Source organism: Bos mutus, chromosome 22, assembly GCF_027580195.1.
Source record: "Bos mutus isolate GX-2022 chromosome 22, NWIPB_WYAK_1.1, whole genome shotgun sequence".
NCBI lineage: Eukaryota > Metazoa > Chordata > Mammalia > Artiodactyla > Bovidae > Bos > Bos mutus.
In genome coordinates, this window is record NC_091638.1 from 42,874,821 (window position 1) to 42,894,322 (window position 19,502).

The 19,502-nt window shown below is 40.4% G+C and overlaps 1 protein-coding gene across 13 annotated transcripts in view; it reads left to right on the plus strand.

Annotated features, from left to right (window-relative positions):
* CFAP20DC (CFAP20 domain containing) overlaps positions 1–18,267 on the plus strand; it is a 267,642-nt gene extending 249,375 nt beyond the window's left edge. For 10 of the 13 annotated variants that reach the window (XM_070359614.1, XM_070359611.1, XM_070359612.1 and 7 more), the window contains 3 exons: positions 589–683; positions 15,878–15,954; positions 16,047–18,267. In XM_070359614.1, the coding sequence (XP_070215715.1) occupies positions 589–683; positions 15,878–15,954; positions 16,047–16,061 (187 nt within the window). In that variant the 3' untranslated portion in view covers positions 16,062–18,267. The remainder of the gene's footprint in view (positions 1–588; positions 684–15,877; positions 15,955–16,046) is intronic. The other 3 variants (XM_070359613.1, XM_070359617.1, XM_070359625.1) reach the window with 1 other exon arrangement.
* Positions 18,268–19,502: the final 1,235 nt, after the last annotated feature.

Below are 19,502 nucleotides of genomic sequence, written 5' to 3' on the forward strand. Positions count from 1 at the left end.
AGTGGTTTTGCCCCCATTCACACTGGGAGAACTGAAGTACTGAGCCACTCAAGGGCCCAACGGCCCTCTCTCCTCTTTTGCCCTCCCCTGCCCCAATGCCTGGAGTAAATGCATACCAGCTCCCACCATCATGGCTGGTCCAGACAGCTCCAAGACTAACTTCTCTTCTGAATCACTGAGCGGATTCTTGTCATCCATGACATGTGACTGGTGGCTTTGTCAGGCTTTCTTATGCAAAGGTCCTAAGGAGCTTTATCTCTGTATTTCTTCTGACTCGTTTAAATAAGTTTCTCAGGTGAGTGGAGCTGTGCTATAGTTGAAGATTAATACTATGTTTTTCAAAGGAATTGTGGTCATCATTAAGATGGTATGTTTATTGAACAACTAGTTAGTGAAGTAACTGACTTTGTATTTACAGATTTATAAAACTGAATATTAATTTCTGTATATCTTATTTTCTGAAGTATGAAGGAGGAAAAATGTTTCTTTGTGGAAGCCCCAGGGAGTTAAAAATCCAGGGGAAAGGTAAAAATCTATATATATGGAACTACAAACATGTGGTTCATTTTTTTCTTCTTTTCCTTTTAGGGACTGGTTAAATATGCTGAGCCCACCAATTGTTCCTCCCAGTCAAGAGTCCCCAGAGCGGCATCAGGATTCTTCTGGAAGCTTGAGTGTTCAAGGTGGGAATATGAAAAATGCCAAGCATAAAAAAATAAAAATAATTAACTATAAATAGAGAAAATTTGAGATTCCACTGTTTTTATTAAATGATAATCACTTAGACTCACGCATTGAAAATGAGGTAATCTGTGCCTCATTTTATAGGGTGATAGGTTCTTTGCAACTAAAAGGAATTTAAAAGAGAAATTGTTCTTGTTCTCCTGAAGGTTAATCCCTGGGCAAAATATAATTTAAAGCATAAGAGCATGGCTTTGGTGTCAAATTGACCTTCATCTGAATTCCAGCTCTAGAAATTCCTGCTGTGTGACTTTTATGAATTTCAGTTTTATAAAATAAGACTAATAATAGATGGTGCCCACCTGCAAGCTTTTCATGAAGATTCAGTGAGGTGTACTGTATATGAAACGTTTGGAATAACGCCTACAAAATGCCAGCTGTTAGTACTGTTACAAGGTAGACCAAATATTCCATGTTTTTGTTAATAGAGAGATACAGCCTTTTCATTAAAGCAGAGGCTGACACGGAGTTATAATGGGTTGTATTAGTAATGGAAAAATTTGAAGGAAGCAGGAATGAAAATTTGCCTGGGGTTCTCTTTGTTGATGACAGCCTCTAAGATGAACCATTTAGATTCTGACTGTGAGCAGGGAACGTGACTGTCAGGAGTGTTGTAGAGGAGGAACAGAAAAGAATCTTTAGTGGAATCAGAGGGCTTGAGATGGGAGGGGTGGGGAGAGATCTAAAATGCATAATCGGAATGACAGACATCAGAGTGGGACTCCCTGAGATCGTTTTCCAAGTTGGATTGTAAAGATGGGTGCCCTCTGTCTATAGTCTCTTAAAAAAAAAAAAAAAAAAAAAGGAACTGAAACCGGGATAAATTTCTCTAACAAAGTTGCCAGTTTTACTTTTTTTCCCTAACTGCCCCAGGGAAAAAGCGGAGCGTCCCATTTTTCTTCAGGTACGGAGAATCCAGAGTGAGAGCTCATACATCTGAGTTGTGCATTTTGGCCGCCCAAGTGATGGCACTGTCACTGTGATTTACTGTCTGAAATAGATGATGCCCCTCAAATTGAGACTCTGTTTAGAGGTGCACGTTTATAATTACTTATGACAGAAAAACAATCTTGGCTGTCAGAAGGAGACCTTGCTGTGAGGGAACAAATAATATGTTATGTGAAGTGTCCTGCATAAGCCACAGGAACTGAGAATGTGGTCCTTAAGCAGAGGCACTGAAGACCTATGGTGCTGACGAGTGGCCGAAAGGATGTCTTAAGGTTGCCTTTGCAAAGTGGTGTTTTGACAGCAGGGGCTCAAATTATGTTGAAGGTAAATAAATTTGCATCGAAGACAAAGAAACACATTAAATTCAGAGGACTGTAGAAACATTCTGGCCACTATTAACCAGAGCTGGCACCCCTTCTCCCTGTTACCCTAGATCTCCATTTCTGAGCCTTTCCCTTTTCTGATAGGCTTAGATAGTTTGTAGCTAATTAAGACCGTCAAAAAGTAGTGTTTCTTAATTTGCTTAATCTTTACGTGTCATTGACTTCATTTTAAACAACATAGCATACACTGAACTTGTTTCCGTCTGTTCTAATAAAATGTTTGTCAAAGGAAAATACTGGGCTCAAGCCTCAGGTATGTATCATCAGAAGGAAGGGGCCACACAGGTGTGGCAGTCTGGGAATCTTCCTAGGTTCCTGTTGCTCGGTATTTATTATTAATTATTAACTCAGCTTTTAATATATGCCAGTCACTGTGCTCAGTGGTTGATTTAGTGGTTGATTTTGTCTTTTAGAGAAAGACAAGTATTGTATGTTGTCACTTATATGTGTAATCTAAAATTTGATACAAATGAACTATTTACAAAACAGAAACAGTCTCACAGACACAGAAAACAAACTTATGGTTAACCAAAGGGGAAGGTGGGGTGGGGGGTAAGTTAGGAGTTTGGGATTAACATATAAAAACTACTGTATATAAAATAGATTAACAACAAGGTCCTACTGTATAGCACAGGGAATATATTCATTGTCTTCTAATAAACTATAATAGGAATTTGAAAGAGAATATATATATATATAATATGTTTATATACATATATATGTTTGAATCACTGTACACCAGAAACTAACACAGCATTGTAAATCACTATACTTCAGTTGTAAAAAATGTAAAAAAAAAAATCAGTCCTCATAGCAGCACAATGAAGAAGATACTATTTTTGTATATGCAGTTGTTATTTTTACAGCCGGAGAAACTGAGACTTGGAAGCCCTTGAATAATTTGCCCAAGGTTAGTCATTGGCAGAGCTGAGATTGAAATACAAGCAGCCTGGCCCCAGAGCCCAACCACTGTTTTCAGTTTTTAATTTTTTTTTGGTTTCAGTTCATTTCAGTCGCTCAGTCATGTCTGACTCTTTGCGACCCCATGAATCGCAGCACGCCAGGCCTCCCTGTCCATCACCAACTCCAAACTCATGTGCATCGAGTAAATGATGCCATCCAGCCATCTCATCCTCTGTCGTCCCCTTCTCCTCCTGCCCCCAATCCCTCCCAGCACCAGGGTCTTTTCCAGTGAGTCAACTCTTCACATGAGGTGGCCAAAGTATTGGAGTTTCAGCTTTAGCATCAGTCCTTCCAATGAACACCCAGGACTGGTCTGCTGTAGGATGGACTGGTTGGATCTCCTTGCAGTCCAAGGGACTCTCAAGAGTCTTCTCCAACACCACAGTTCAAAAGCATCAATGCTTCAGCGCTCAGCTTTCTTCACAGTCCAACTCTCACATCCATACATGACCACTGGAAAAACCATAGCCTTGACTAGATGGACCTTTGTTGGCAAAGTAATAGCTCTGCTTTTGAATATGCTATCTAGGTTGGTCATAACTTTCCTTCTAAGGAGTAAGCGTCTTTTAATTTCATGGCTGCAGTCACCATCTGCAGTGATTTTGGAGCCCAGAAAAATAAAGTCTGACACTGTTTCCACTGTTTCCCCATCTATTTCCCATGAAGTGATGGGACCAGATGCCATGATCTTCGTTTTCTGAATGTTGAGCTTTAAGCCCACTTTTTCACTCTCCACTTTCACTTTCATCAAGAGGCTTTTTAGTTCCTCTTCACTTTCTGCCATAAGGGTAGTGTCATCTGCATATCTGTGGTTATTGATATTTCTCCCAGCAATCTTGATTCCAGCCTGTGCTTCTTCCAGCCCAGCGTTTCTCATGATGTACTCTGCATATAACTTAAATAAGCAGGGTGACAGTATACAGCCTTGACGAACTCCTTTTCCTATTTGGAACCAGTCAGTTGTTCCATGTCCAGTTCTAACTGTTGCTTCCTGACCTGTATACAGGTTTCTCAAGAGGCAGGTCAGGTGGTCTGGTATTCCCATCTCTTTCAGAATTTACCATAGTATATTGTGATCCACACAGTCAAAGGCTTTGGCATAGTCAATAAAGCAGAACTAGATGTTTTTCTGGAACTCTCTTGCTTTTTCTATGATCCAGCGGATGTTGGCAATTTGATCTCTGGTTCCTCTGCCTTTTCTAAAACCAGCTTGAACATCTGGAAGTTCACGGTTCACATATTGCTGAAGCCTGGCTTGGAGAATTTTGAGCATTACTTTACTAGTGTGTGAGAGGAGTGCAATTGTGCAGTAGTTTGAGCATTCTTTGGCATTGCCTTTCTTTGGGATTGGAATGAAAACTGACCTTTTCCAGTCCTGTGGCCACTGCTGAGTTTTCCACATTTGTTGGCATATTGAGTCAGCACTTTCACAGCATCATCTTTCAGGATTTGAAATAGCTCAACTGGAATTCCATCACCTCCACTAGCTTTGTTCATAGTGATGCTTTCTAAGGCCCATTTGACTTCACATTCCAGGATGTCTGGCTGTAGGTGAGTGATCACACCATCGTGATTATCTTGGTCGTGAAGATCTTTTTCGTACAGTTCTTCTGTGTATTCTTGCCACCTCTTCTTAATATCTTCTGCTTCTGTTAGGTCCATACCATTTCTGTCCTTTATCGAGCCCATCTTTGCATGAAATGTTCCCTTGGGATCTCTAATTTTCTTGAAGAGATCTCTAGTCTTTCCCATTCTATTGTTTTCCTCTGTTTCTTTGCATTGATTGCTGAGGAAGGCTTTCTTATCTCTCCTTGCTATTCTTTGGAACTCTGCATTCAAATGGGAATATCTTTCCTTTTCTCCTTTGCTTTTCGCTTCTCTTCTTTTCACAGCTGTTTGTAAGGCCTCCTCAGACAGCCATTTTGCTTTTTTGCATTTCTTTTTCTTGGGGATGGTCTTGATTCCTGTCTCCTGTACAATGTCACAAACGTCCATCCATAGTTCATCAGGCATTCTGTCTATCATATCTAGTCCTTTAAATCTATTTCTCACTTCCACTGTATAATCATAAGGAATTTGATTTAGGTCATACCTGAATGGTCTAGTGGTTTCCCCTACTTTCTTCAATTTAAGTCTGAATTTGGCAATAAGGAGTTCATGTTGTGAGCCACAGTCAGCTCCCAGTCTTGTTTTTGCTGACTGTATAGAGCTTCTCCATCTTTGGCTGCAAAGAATATAATCAGTCTGATTTCAGTGTTGATCATCTGGTGATGTCCATGTGTAGAGTCTTCTCTTGTGTTATTGGAAGAGGGTGTTTGCTATGACCAGTGCATTCTCTTGGCAAAACTATTAGCCTTTGCCCTGCTTCATTCCATATTCCAAGGCCAAATTTGCCTGTTACTCCTGGTGTTTCTTGACTTCCTACTTTTGCATTCCAGTCCCCTGTAATGAAAAGGACATCTTTTTAGGGTGTTAGTTCTAAAAGGTCTTGTAGGTCTTCATAGAACCGTTCAGCTTTTTCAGCATTACTGGTTGGGGCATAGGCCTTAATCACCGTGATATTGAATGGTTTACCTTGGAAACGAACAGAGATCATTCTGTCGTTTTTGAGATTGCATCCAAGTACTGCATTTCGGACTCTTTTGTTGACCATGATGGCTGCTCCATTTCTTCTAAGGGATATAATGGTCAACTGAGTTAAATTTGCCCATTCCAGTCCATTTTTTCAATTCAGATCAGTTCGCTGATTCCTAGAATGTTGACGTTCGCTCTTGCCATCTCCTGTTTGACCACTTCCAATTTGCCTTGATTCATGGACCTAACATTCCAGGTTCCTATGCAATGTTGCTCTTTACAGCATTGAACCTTGCTTCTATCACCAGTCACATCCATAACTGGGTGTTGTTTTTGCTTTGGCTCCTTCCCTTCATTCTTTCTGCAGTTCTTTCTCCACTGATCTCCTGTAGCATATTGGGCACCTACCGACCTGGGGAGTTCCTCTTCCAGTATCCTATCATTTTGCTTTTTCATACTGTTCATGGGGTTCTCAAGGCAAGAATACTAAAGTGGTTTGCCATTCCCTTCTCCAGTGGACCACATTCTGTGGTCCAACCTCTCCACCATGACCCAGCCATCTTGGGTAGCCCCACACGGCATGGCTTAGTTTCATTTAGTTAGACAAGGCTGTGGTCCAAGTGATCAGATTGGCTAGTTTTCTGTGATTCTGGTTTCAGTGTGTCGGCCCTCTGATGCCCTCTCACAATACCTACCGTATCACTTGGGTTTCTCTTACCTTGGACGTGGGGTATCTCTTCACGGCTGCTCCAGCAAAGTGCTGCCACTGCTCCTTCAAGATCACCCCTCCGGACCTTGAACGTGGAGTAGCTCCTGTCAGCCCTCCTGCGGCCGGGCAGCCGCCACTCCTTGGACGTTGGGTTGCTCCTCTCAGCTGCCTCTTTTGGTTTAGAACCAAGTAAATAAATTACCTAATCAAAAAATACTGTATATAAAACCAGCAATTGAAAAATAAGTTTTCTTTTGAGAATTCCTAATCTACAAGAAAACAAATGAAAATACCTCAAGGGCTGAGTAGCTAAGTTCTTTCAGGGAAAAAACAAAAGGCAGATCTCTGGTCCCGTGTTGCAGCCCTGCCTCCCCCTCCAACGCAGTCTTGTCACAGGTCTCCAGCAGGGTGGGTCGCCGAGGGGTGCATTTACTGTGTTGACCAGATGTAGGGCAAGGCCAAGGGAGTGAGGGTCCGAATGAAGAGTAGAATGACTGGGGTGCGGGACTGACGGGCCTGGGTGGTCACTGGGCCCGCCTTCTCAAAGGCCTCTCTAGACGATCTTATGAGTCAGTCTGTCTCTCACTTTACCCTGTGCCTTTTTATCACTGCCTTTTCACAGTTTGTAACTCATGATTCATTTAGTTGTTTCTTGTCTTTTTTCCCAGGTAGTCTAAGAGTTTTTAAAAGCAGAGACCATCAGTTTACACACCCCCAGATCCCTAGTACCTGTGTAATTTCTGGTATATATTATAATAGATACTGTGGGTTCTCGTTAGAACACAGGAAAGGAAAGAGGGAGAGAAATGTCATCCAACTGGTAATTTCTTGTAATAATAACCTTGAAAGAAAGGAAATCAAGGTAGTTCATTGAAACCCAACTTTCAGTGTTTCCCCCAGTTCCAGTTTTTTGGTATATCTGTAAAATGGAACAATAAGAGTACTGAACTTAGACCCATACACTGTAGCAGTTCAAACAGTTGTAGGTTACCATATGCAGTGGCTCTTTATGTATAAGCAGTGAAGAGACTTTCTGTCAAATGAAATCTCATATGAAATCCCAGTATGTAAAGTAGTTACAAGTAGAATCTCTCTGACTGAGTGCGAGTTAGGGTCTCAGAACCCTGCCATGGGGCCCTAATGAACCAGTTAAAAACACTGATGAAGTCCATTGCCCTCAGTGTGACCTTGCCCAAGGTCAAATGCTCAATCAGAGTTAGAATTTGGATCCAGGTTTCTTCCACAGCAGTGCCTTTCTGCAGAACCATCACACTGGGACGTGAAGGTAATTTTGAAGACTGATTCACAAGGAAAAAGTCTCTTCTATCTTCAGACTTCTCGGATGAAAATAACAAAAACATTTATATCACCTTCCTTTACCCAGGCCTCCATGTACACTTTAATTCTTAGAATTAGCCTACAGATATGTAGATACTATTGTTACCCACTTTTACACATGAACCCTGGGACTTAAAGCAGGAGACTTATGTGATGAACCACCACGTCCATCAGAGATTGAGAGGCTGAGATGTACCTGTGCAGCTAGTGGCATAACGGGAAGATGGCCTGACCAACACAAAACTCTGGAAGACTTTCCCCAGGCCATACAGAAGTAAACACATGCATTATACAGGCCCCGGAGCCCCTTCTTTTATTCAGTACAAATTCCACAGTTTCTGTTTGGCCAGAATGTCTCAAGTGTGTGAATTCTGCCATGAAGCGAACAGCCCAGCTCCCAGCAGAGCAACCAACCCGGCAGGAATAACACTGAGCTCCGTGCCATTCGACTGGATGGAGAAGCAGGCAGCTGTCAGCCGTTCCTCTTGGGCCACAACACACTTGCCGAATATCAATCACCATGGGCACGGGTGCCCTTAACACTTCCTAAAAATGTGTTTTCCTGGAGACCGTGAAAATGTTAAAAATGGGAAGTTAAGATTTCAGAACTTACTCAAGAAAACTACCAAACTGACCTTTTAAAAATGAACCAGACTGCCTGAAAAATAGTTGTCAATTTCTTTTTGACATTTGTTCCTTTACAGATATGACCCTTAAATTATTCATGCTTACCAGCTCCAAAATGGAATAATAATGCCTCTCTCTTCAGGCCTATAAACCTTTTTTATAGTTTGCGTGGATTTTGAGTGAAGACCTTTTAGAGTTGCCAGGGTCTCATGAAAATAACATCCTTGTACCTTTTGTTCAGCAGAGCCACAGAAGATGTTCCTTTATGAACATTAATTAGTCTTCCATGAGTCACAAATAGGCAGCAGATGCAGTTAAGAATCAGCGTGCAATGCAGGAGCCTCAGGAGGCTATGTCAGGAAGATCCCCTGGAGAAGGGAATGGCTGCCCACTTCAGTATTCTTGTTTGGAGAATCCATGGACAGAGGAGTTTGGTGGGCTACAGTTCATAGGGTCGCAAAGAGTCGGACATGACTGAAGCGACTTAGCACTCATGCATGTTTATTTTATGCATATAATATCCAAATTACTGGTAAATAATTTATAGAAATCTCATGATGCCTCCCAGCTACCCAGAGAGAGGGGAGCATGGCCACCTGTCCTGGGTCCAACACAGGAATCCTTTCATAGTCCTATTTCCCACCATGAAGTTATTTGACATTTACCTAACACCTTGAATCTAAAAACAGTCTTCCAAAATCTGTTTTATTAGTTATCTCACCAGACATCTTGCTTCATCGAACCATGGTACCCACAGTGTTTGACATGGCACATGTGTTAGTTTCTCAGTCCTGTCTAACTCTTTGGGGTCCCAATTACTGTAGCCCACCAGGCTCTTCTGTCCATGGAATTCTCCAGGCAAGAATATTGGAGTGTGTTGCCATTTCCTTCTCCAGGGGAACTTCCCAGTCCAGGGGTTGAACCTGGGTCTCCTGCATTGCAGGCAAATTCTTTACCATCTAAACCACCAGGGAACCCATAGGACACGGTAAATGCTCCATAAATGCTTGATGAGTAGAATGAGTGAATCTTCTGCCTATGGGAAACAGGAGGATGACTTGGTATACTCTTTGGATCTTCCATGTATCTTGAAGATTTATTTAAAATGCAAAGGAGAACTTCCCCCCACCCACCCTCTGCCAAAAAAAGCAATATTGGCAATCAGAGTAGTAATAGAAGCCAGCATTAATTAAGTGCCTGCTTTGTACCCAGCGCTCTGTCCCATTTTCCTGTGATTAGAGAGGGGGAGACACTATACAAAGAAATGTCTTCTTTTGTGGCACACTGGACGTGAACCCTCTAGTATAGAAGTGAACACACCAATGGGTGTCTGAGGTTCTGTCCCTCTTCCAGAACCACCCACACCTACTTGTTCCCCAAGTGTACAACAGAAGGGTCTTGACCCAGGGTGTGGTCCTCAATTCCATTGCTGGAATTGGGATGCATTTCCACCTGTCTGCAGTGCTGCCACCTTGTCTGAAATCAGGCACTGGAGACTTTTATGGGATTTGTAGGCTTCAGAGCTCAATAGTCTGACTAGGGACCTTCCTTCACGTGCAACAAAAAGCATTCAGAGTGGTAGGCCACACATTTACAAGTGCATATATGTTTTGTGAGATTTTCCCCAGCTTTATTATTATATAATTGACATGTCACATTATGTAAGTTTAAGGTGACAACATGATGCTCTGATACACAAGTTCACATTTGAATCACATTTATAAGTAGAGACTACCTAGAAGGAATGAAATTGCAAGAACTCCTAAGTAATCATCCAAATTTTTCAACTGGTTGTTTTAAATGGCATGTTCCAAGTAAAATATAGCCACCAGATTTTACAAAAGGAGTGATGTACTTATTTCCCAAATGTAACCTGAACTATAATGTTAGCATATCATTTGCCTTCCCAAAAAGACAATACAGCTTGCTAATAGAAGAAAGTACCTTTCCATCTTTTTATCGCATTTTTGGCCATTTACCTTTCTCTCATTTGAGGGCACATGTTTGCTGAGAAGCAGATCGCAACAGTTCACTTTCTTGAGTTTTAGTGAAAGTTAATTCTGCCCTACTGTTATAGAAGTTGATGGAAGCGTTTGCCAGCACCTGGTCCTCAGCAGAATAGTATCTAAAATGTCATCTTTATTGATCCTAAGGCTGCCTGTTCCCAGTGGTGATCCCCCACCGTTGAATTGTCTAAACCATAGTGTATTGGTATGCACATAAAAATACAGTCAATCAGTTCTCAAAATCTATAAGAGAGAAAATGCATTAACTTGTAAAAAAAAAATTCTAGATGGCAGCGTCAGAAAATCGAAAATCAAGTATAATGTCCTCACTGTGAGATTTTAAACCTGATAAACTGGTGTCACATCATTTATTTTCAAGCTTGAAGACTGAGCTTGTGCATATAGGTTTTCTATTATCTACAGTTAAAATGCCTCAAATATAGATAATTAAGCATTTATATTAATTGACTTTCAGAAGGTGAGCTAGAGGGATTATTTGCTCACATTGATCTAACCAAGGGGAGGGCAGCTAATATTGCTGTGTTTGGTCTGGCTCCATTGGTTTTCCTTCTGTTATTGCTGTTAACTGACTTCAAAGTGGATGAAGCTGAAAGTTTGTAAATATATTATTATCTGAAAGGCAATTTTAGTTCACTAGTAATGGCTTTATTATGTGAAGAAGAATAAAAACATAATTTAGACCCCTGTCCAGATGCTTTTGGTCTGGTAGCAGAGAATGATTTTATTTCTTAATTTGTCCTTTTAGAGTTTCTGTAGCCAGTCTTTAAATAGAGCAATTTAGCACTTGGGAGAAAAACAAACTGTGTGCTATCCAAGAATATAATTGAAAATTACCCTATACCCATACACAATAATTACCTTTCAAAACATTTCCCATTGCTTGACATCATACTTGTAATTGCTTAACAATATGATAATTTCATTACATAGAGATTACAGTGGCAAAATGATATAAGTTGGAGGCTTTGAAAATTAAGTTATAATGAAAACAAAACCTTTTTTGCAAGTTTAAAACACTTATTTCCGTATAAAAGTATACATAATATCACCCAATTTTTGTATGAATGTCATTGTTGGTAGAGTTTTAAAATTCACCCATTTAAAGCTTTTGTTGGCTTAAAACTCAACATTCAGAAAACTAAGATCATGGCATCCAGTCCCATCACTTCTTGGCAAATGATAGGGAAACAATGGAAACAGTGAGACAAATCACCGCAGATGGCGACTGCAGCCGTGAAATTAAAAGATTCTTGCTCCTGGGAAAAGAAGCTATGACCAACCTAGACAGCATATTAAAAAGCAGAGACATTACTTTGCCAACAAAGGTCCGTGTAGTCAAACCTATGGTTTTTCCAGTAGTCATGTATGGATGTGAGAGTTGGAACATGAAAGAAAGCTGAGCGCCAAAGAATTGATGCTTTTGAACTGTGGTACTGAAGAAGACTCTTGAGAGTCCTTTGGACTATAAGGATATCAAACCAGCCCATCCTAAAGGAAATAAGTCCTGAATATTCATTGGAAGGACTGATGCTGAAACTCCAGTACTTTGGCCACCTGATGTGAAGAACTGACTCATTTGAAAAGACCCTGATACTGGGAAGGATTGAAGACAAGAGGAGAAGGGGACAACAGAGGATGAGATGGTTGGATGGCATCACCGACTCGATGAACATGAGTTTAAGTAAACTCCGGGAGTTGGTGATGGACAGGGAAGCCTGGCATGCTGCAGTCCATGGGGTCTCAGAGTCAAATATGACTAAGTGACTGAACTGAAAGCTTTTGAACTAAAAACCACAAAACCCCTCTTAGACCCATGGTTATAATGCATGAAATGCCAGTTCTATAGTGATATGTATTGGAACAAATGCACTTATATAGCAGTTACTGCTTCAGTTTGCAAGCATTATATAGCCAAATCTCTACTAATGAATTGGATCCACCTTGATCCCTTTGCAATTGGGTGATAAAGACCCATGGCCCATTACAACGGTTATTTTCATCTTGAAAGATTCCTGACTAACTGTAAAATGTTTTGAGTTTTCTAATTTGATAACACCAGCTTAAAATTTTATCTTTTTGGAAACTGCAAGCACAGAATGCACTAAACAATTATATAGTGTATAACTCTTATGTGCCAGAGGTCAGACTTTCCCCCAGCGTTTGATGCAGTAACAAGACATCAGATGGCAGGTCTTCGAGATAATTTGACTTATAATTATTTACCTCAGTGATATTTGGTTTTAATATCACACCTGATGGGAAAAAAATGAGTGTTATTTTACTGTTTTGAAAATTACATGATTTTTGGTATAAGAGCTTTTTATTTAAAGCTGAATTGATTATAATATCCTGTATAAAACTAGTAGGGCTTCCCTGGTGGCTCACATGGTAAAGAATCTGCCTGCAATGTTGGAGACCCAGGTTCGATGCCTGAATCAGGAAGATCCCCTGAAGGAAGTCATGGCAACTCACTCCAGTATTCTTACCTGGAGAATCCCATGAACAGAGGAGCCTGGCAGGCTACAGTCCACAGGGTCTTAAAGAGTCAGACATGACTGAGCGACTAGCACACACATAAAACTAGTAGGGGGTTTTGTGTTTCATTCAAACTTTTTTTTTTTTCTTTAGTAGTAAAAAATCAAATAGATACAGCTTAGGGGTAGGGAATTGAGCTATAAATGAACACATCCCTCTCATGTCTTATATTTTCCATAATGATTATAACTGTGTGTGTGCCAAGTGTTATTTAGTTCTCATAGGTACTATAACAGGCACTGTTACTATCCTTACTTTACATATGAGGAAACTGAGGCTAAGTAGTGAATTTTCCCAGTGCCCCACAGCTGTGAAGTGGTAGAAATGGGATTTGGACCCACATGCTGAGTTCATTGTCTACATGTCACGCTGCCTGTCTCTGAAGCCTTTCCTTTATATTTAAGCTTTATCAATGCTGTTCTCAGTTATTTAAAACTCTAGCCTACAGTTTATGATTTATTGCATTTATTACCAACCTTAATAGTAGTGATCTTTTATTGAACAACTACTGTGTTCTTGGTATGCATATTATCTAGCATCCAACTTCACCCACAAAACTCTGTGAAATAGAGTTATTCCCATTTTATAAATGAGCAAAGGAAGGTTCAGTGAGGTAAAATAACCTGTCACCAGCTGAAGGGCACATTCAGGTATGACCTAAATCCAATTACACTAGTAAAGTAATGCTTAAAATTCTCCAAGCCAGGCTTCAGCAATATGTGAACTGTGACGTTCCAGATGTTCAAGCTGGTTTTAGAAAAGGCAGAGGAACCAGAGACTAAATTGCCAACATCCGCTGGATCATGGAAAAAGCAAGAGAGTTCCAGAAAAACATCTAGTTCTGCTTTATTGACTATGCCAAAGCCTTTGACTGTGTGGATCACAATAAACTGTGGAAAATTCTGAAAGAGATGGGAATACCAGACCACCTGACCTGCCTCTTGAGAAACTTATATGCAGGTTAGGAAGCAACAGTTAGAACTGGACATGGAACAACAGACTGGTTCCAAATAGGAAAAGGAGTACGTCAAGACTGTATATTGTCACCGTGCTTATTTAACTTTTATGCAGAGTACATCATGAGAAACACTGGGCTGGAAGAAGCACAAGCTGGAATCAAGATTGCCAGGAGGAATATCAATAACCTCAGGTATGCAGATGACACCACCCTTATGGCAGAAAGTGAAGAGGCACTAAAGAGCCTCTTGATGAAAGTGAAAGTGGAGAGTGAAAAAGTTGGCTTAAAGCTCAACATTCAGAAAACAAAGATCATGGCATCCGGTCCCATCACTTCATGGGAAATAGATGAGGAGACAGTGGACACAGTGGCTGACTTTTTTTTTTCTGGGCTCCAAAATCACTGCAGATGGTGACTGCAGCCATGAAATTAAAAGGCGCTTACTCCTTGGAAGGAAAGTTATGACCAACCTAGATAGCATATTCAAGAGCAGAGACATTACTTTGCCAGCAAAGGTCCGTCTAGTCAAGGCTATGGTTTTTCCAGTAGTCATGTATGGATGTGAGAGTTGGACTATAAAGAAAGCTGAGTGCAGAAGAATTGATGCTTTTGAACTGTGGTGTTGGAGAAGACTCTTGAGAGTCCCTTGGACTGCAAGATCCAACCAGTCCATCCTTAAGGAAATCAGTCCTGAATATTCATTGGAAGGACTGATGCTGAAGCTAAAACTCCAATACTTTGGCCACCTGCTGTGGAGAGCTGACTCATTTGAAAAGACCCTGATGCTGGGAAAGATTGAAGGCAGGAGGAGAAGGGGATGATAGAGGATGAGATGGTTGGACGGCATCACCAACTCAATGGACATGAGTTTGAGTAAACTCTGGGAGTTGGTGATGGACAGGGAGGCCTGGCGTGCTGTGGTTCATGGGGTCGCAAAGAGTCGGACACGACTGAGGACTGAACTGAACTGAGCTGAAGGGCATTCAGGTGATGAACAGCACTCTCCTATCCATCCCCAGGTTCCTTGGATTCCAGAGCCCAGGGGTGCTCTTAGCCACATCCAGTTAACTCTTCACTAATCTTTAATAGCCGCTTTTGTTTCATGGGCAGGACACTTAAGACCACAGATTTTGTTTCACAGTCACTGATTCGTCCTTTCAAAAAGGGCTCAGTATTTATGGAGTCTCTATTATGGGCCAGCCATGCCCGTGCCCACCATCCAAGCCCTATCCAAAGCTGACCTGGTAAGCATGCAGGCCAAAGGTTTGGTTTTCTTTGGTCCGTAGTAGCCCATGCTAAGAAAAAAGACAGGGGTAGTGTCTTCATCACCTCCTCCTTCCTGAGCCTGCTCTGGGAGTCTCCAGCCGAGGGAAGTCTTGCTCTCCCAGCCTCTGAATTCCTATCCTGTATATTTTGAGATGTCCAGAGGGCACTTGCTTGCTGGTGATGGCATAAGGAACACAAGTGCTGAGCACAGCACTGGACACATATAAGGTGCTCAGGTAACATTTTAGTAAAGCAGCTTTTTGTTTTTGTTTTTTCATTTGTTGAAAACCAACCAAACCTTGCTAATGACGTAGGCAGTAGGCATTCTCTACAACCAAATCATCTAAATAATTACCACAGGGAAAAAAATTTGACGTGTTCATTTTCCCTGAAAATTTGACACATCTTGCTACCACTAATACAATTACAGATCATCTGACATTGTTTTCCTCATGTGTTCTTTGCTTTGCATAGCTTATATTTCTAAACGTTATTTTAATTCATGTTTCTGTGGTAGCCTTTTTAGGATGTATGAATGGGGATTGAGCTCTTTACTGTATTACTTCATTTGCACTGTTTGGCATTTCTGCAGCTCTGGCCCATGAAGAAGGCTAGAGCTGTGATAATCAAAGATAATCAAATTTTGAATCCCGTTCAACCCTAATTAGCATAACTCTTTAGTCCTTTGGCCCTCTTCCTTAGTCCTCTCTCCTCCCTGCCAGTTGTGCACGCTCATTTTTCTTGTGCTTTATAGTGAATCTGGCCCCTCTGATCACCGTTTCTTCTCTATCTTACACGGCAAGTATAGAGCCATCACATCTGCAGCACTCCTGCCTCCCAGCGTTGACGTCCCGCCCACACAAGGATGGTCCTCCAGGACAAATGGTGATTCCTGCTCCCTTGCCCTTCTCTGTTGCAGTTTAAGAATTCCCGGCGAGGCCAGCAGCTAACATGACTGTGCTTTCCGTCCCCAACAGGTGAAGAGGAGCTGAGTGTGGAAGAGGATGAGGAAGTGCTGACTCTGCTGTATGACCCATGTTTGAACTGTTACTTTGATCCCCAAACTGGGAAGTACTACGAGTTGGTATAACGCCTGCTTCCAGGGCCAAGGATGGCTGCCCCAGGTGGAGCAGGAGAGCAGCTCTGATTCTGTTAAGTTGGCGTCACAAGTGTGTCTCCGGTAGGCCTACAGGATCAGAAAGAACTAAGAGAGATGAAGTCAGTTTGTACATAATGTTCAATGTTAGGACTGCCTACATTCTTTATGTAGATGGGTGTGACTTCAGAACTGTGAAGGAGTTAATATAGAGACAAGATTGTAGGACTTTGAATTGCTACTTATTTGTTGGTTCTTATCCTATATATAATTCTGTTTACTTCATATACTTTTATGTAAATGAATTAAGAGTTATTCAAATTTTTGCAGTGTTAATGTGTAAATGATGGCTTGATACACAGAAAACGTATTCATATTTAAAAGATGCCTTTTCTTTTATTACCTATTTGTATTAAAAATAAAATATGATGGTCAGAAGAATGCCTTTTAAACTGCTTCTTTTTACTTAACCCACTTTCTTTGCCAGAATATTCCTAGATGGTATTTACTTTTCCTTAGACTTCTAGAAAAGGAATTACTGTGAATTAGTCAGACTTTATGATTGTATTTTATTGGCACTGGCCCCACAATTTCCATTTCATTATAGTTCATCCATAGTTTGCCAAAGATCATAACATTGTTAATAACTTCAGCTACTTAGCTCTGTGCTTTTTAAAAAATTATCTATGAATACAAATCTATCTCTATGGATCCATATTTAGTAAGAAGCCACCCATTTGAGCACTCTACATACCTTACCACTTCTGTGACTTAGACCTGGAGAAATGGAGGAGACTTCCTTTGGTCTTGAAGACTACGCCATTGTAACCCTGCTCATTCCATCACAAGGGAAAAAAATCACGTGCTTCCTGAATTTGAATAGACTAGCCTTGAATTGTGCGCCAAATATATAAATAGTGAGTTCAAGGAAGTACTTATTGTATTAGCTTATTGTATTAGGCATATTTTGTTATTTAATAAAAATTTTATAATAAGAGTACCATCAGAAATGAAAAATTATTGGTGTACAGTTGGATTTAATGGCAATATTATAATTTCATTTAATGTTGCTTGATAAAGGAAATAAGAGCTCTTTTTTTTTTTTCAGGAGTAGATTTGGGCTCCTGTTCAAAGGATTATACATTATTTAGAACCATGTTGGTATTTGGTAAACTTTTATTAATTCACAAAGAATACCTTTGTTTTGAATCTTTCTTCAAAATCCTCATACTTACAAAATACCAAAATTAACTACAGCTTCGTAAAACATGCAGAATGATAAAAAGAGTTGGTTGTGACCTTGAAGATTGGAGCAGAACTTGGAAAGCCTTATTACTGCTTTCATGAGTATCGGGATCATCCACATAAATAGAAGCCAATTAAAATTCTATACTAATTGAGATGTAAAGTTGCAAATATTGAAAAATCATGAGCTAAAAGTAATTAAGGATACAAGAGTGCCTCATGAGCCTCTTAACAGAATGCTGCAAGGCCTCTGAGTGGACTCAAGCTAGGACCTAGAAAACTCTGTTGGGGTTCCTGAACTGCAAGCAACAGATACGCTTGATCCCAGAATCCAAAGACTTGTTGAACATTCAGACTACAGGAGACACAGGAATCAGGAAGCTCTGGGAATCCTATAGTAGGAACTAACAGTTTCTCTCAATGACGGTCACCAGGATGATGGTGCCCCCTCTTTCTGCCTTGAGACTCTGCCTTGAGTCTCTCAGCTGACTTGTCAGTTTTCCCCAGGACCACATGGAATGGGAACTAGGTAGTCCCCAAAGAAGAGGGCCCTGTCAAAACTTGGAGAGGGACACCAAGCAGGCAAAAACAACAGATGTCTACCCTGGGTATCTAAAGATTTTGTTTCTTGGTTATGAGTAGAGAGCAGAGAATTTTTTAGGGCAGTGAAACTACTCTGTATGATACTGTAACGATAGGTATATATCATTATACACCTGGTCAGAGCCAGAAAATGTCCAACACCAAGAGTGAACCGTAATGCCGTGGACTTTGGATTATTATGATGTGTCTTTTTAGGTTCATCCTTGGTTAAAAGCACCATTCTGGTGAGTGAGGTTGATCACGGGGGAAGCTACATATGCATAGGGGTAGGGGATGTATGGGAAATCTCTTAACCTTCCTCTCAATTTTGTTAAAAACTTTCTTTTAGAAAGATTGTCTTTTTTTAAAAAATGACATTCAAAATAAATTAAAAATTAAAATGTCTCAGCGGCTCACCTCTCATCCATTTTGCCCATCTCTTCTCTACCCAAGATTTTCTCAGCAATTCAGTCCACCCATGGGAACACTTAATGAACCATAGCCCATACATCCAACCACACAGAAATATTAACTTGCAGTTTCGATTCAACTATCCAAGACTTGGGATTCCAACTGGCCCACTTTGGTCCAGTGGCCGTCAAGAACCCTCTTCTGTGGATGGTGGACAAAGGCAGTTAAGGAGTTTCTGACAAACCCAGCAGATGCTCCAAAAGTTATCTACCACAATGTCATATTTTCCACTTTTTTCACTTTGTTTAAAAAGAGTAGCTTCAATTTCTATTGACAAGATTTTTAAGAAGAATTGAAAAATAGAAATAGGTGTGCCCCCATGTTGCCAATTTTAAACCAAAATGGTATATCCAGTTTACTTGGAAATTCATTGCTTGGACTGTATGGCTTCACTTATCAAATTTTGCTGAATATGAGCATTTCTTGAGAAGTTTATAAAAATATTGATGCCTAGGTTCCACCCCCAGAATGTTTTGTTCGACTGGTCTTGGATGCAACCTGGGCATTGGAAACTTTTAAAACCTCCCCTGGCAATTTGAATGTGTAGTCAGTGCTTGAGACCACTGCTGTATGTTAGATCCAGTGTGATGAGAGGACAGATTTGCCTAATCACATGTAGCAGTGAGGGAAAGTTTATATTATTAGTTTCCATTTTTAAGACCTGGATTTCTACTTTCCTCATCAAATGTGTGGTGAACGCACGCACTGCAAGTGGATTCTGAAAAAAATAGTTTGATTCAATATGAAAATGCATCTCACGATTATTTGGTATCAATTTGAGAATTAGTTTCTTGTTTCATATAATTTGGGGTGCAACTTGCAAGTGGCTTTAAGTCTTCAATGTCTAAATTATTATTTAATTACAGAACCCAAGAATTATAGAAAAATAACTCAGATGATTTGTGGCATCAAATCAATGATTTAGCTTCTCTGGCAATTATAATTTTTCTCTTATTTTCTATTAAAGGAAAAATATTGGCATATGAAAAATACATAGATACTCTTGCATAATAATTTGCCCCATTGTATTTCTCCATAT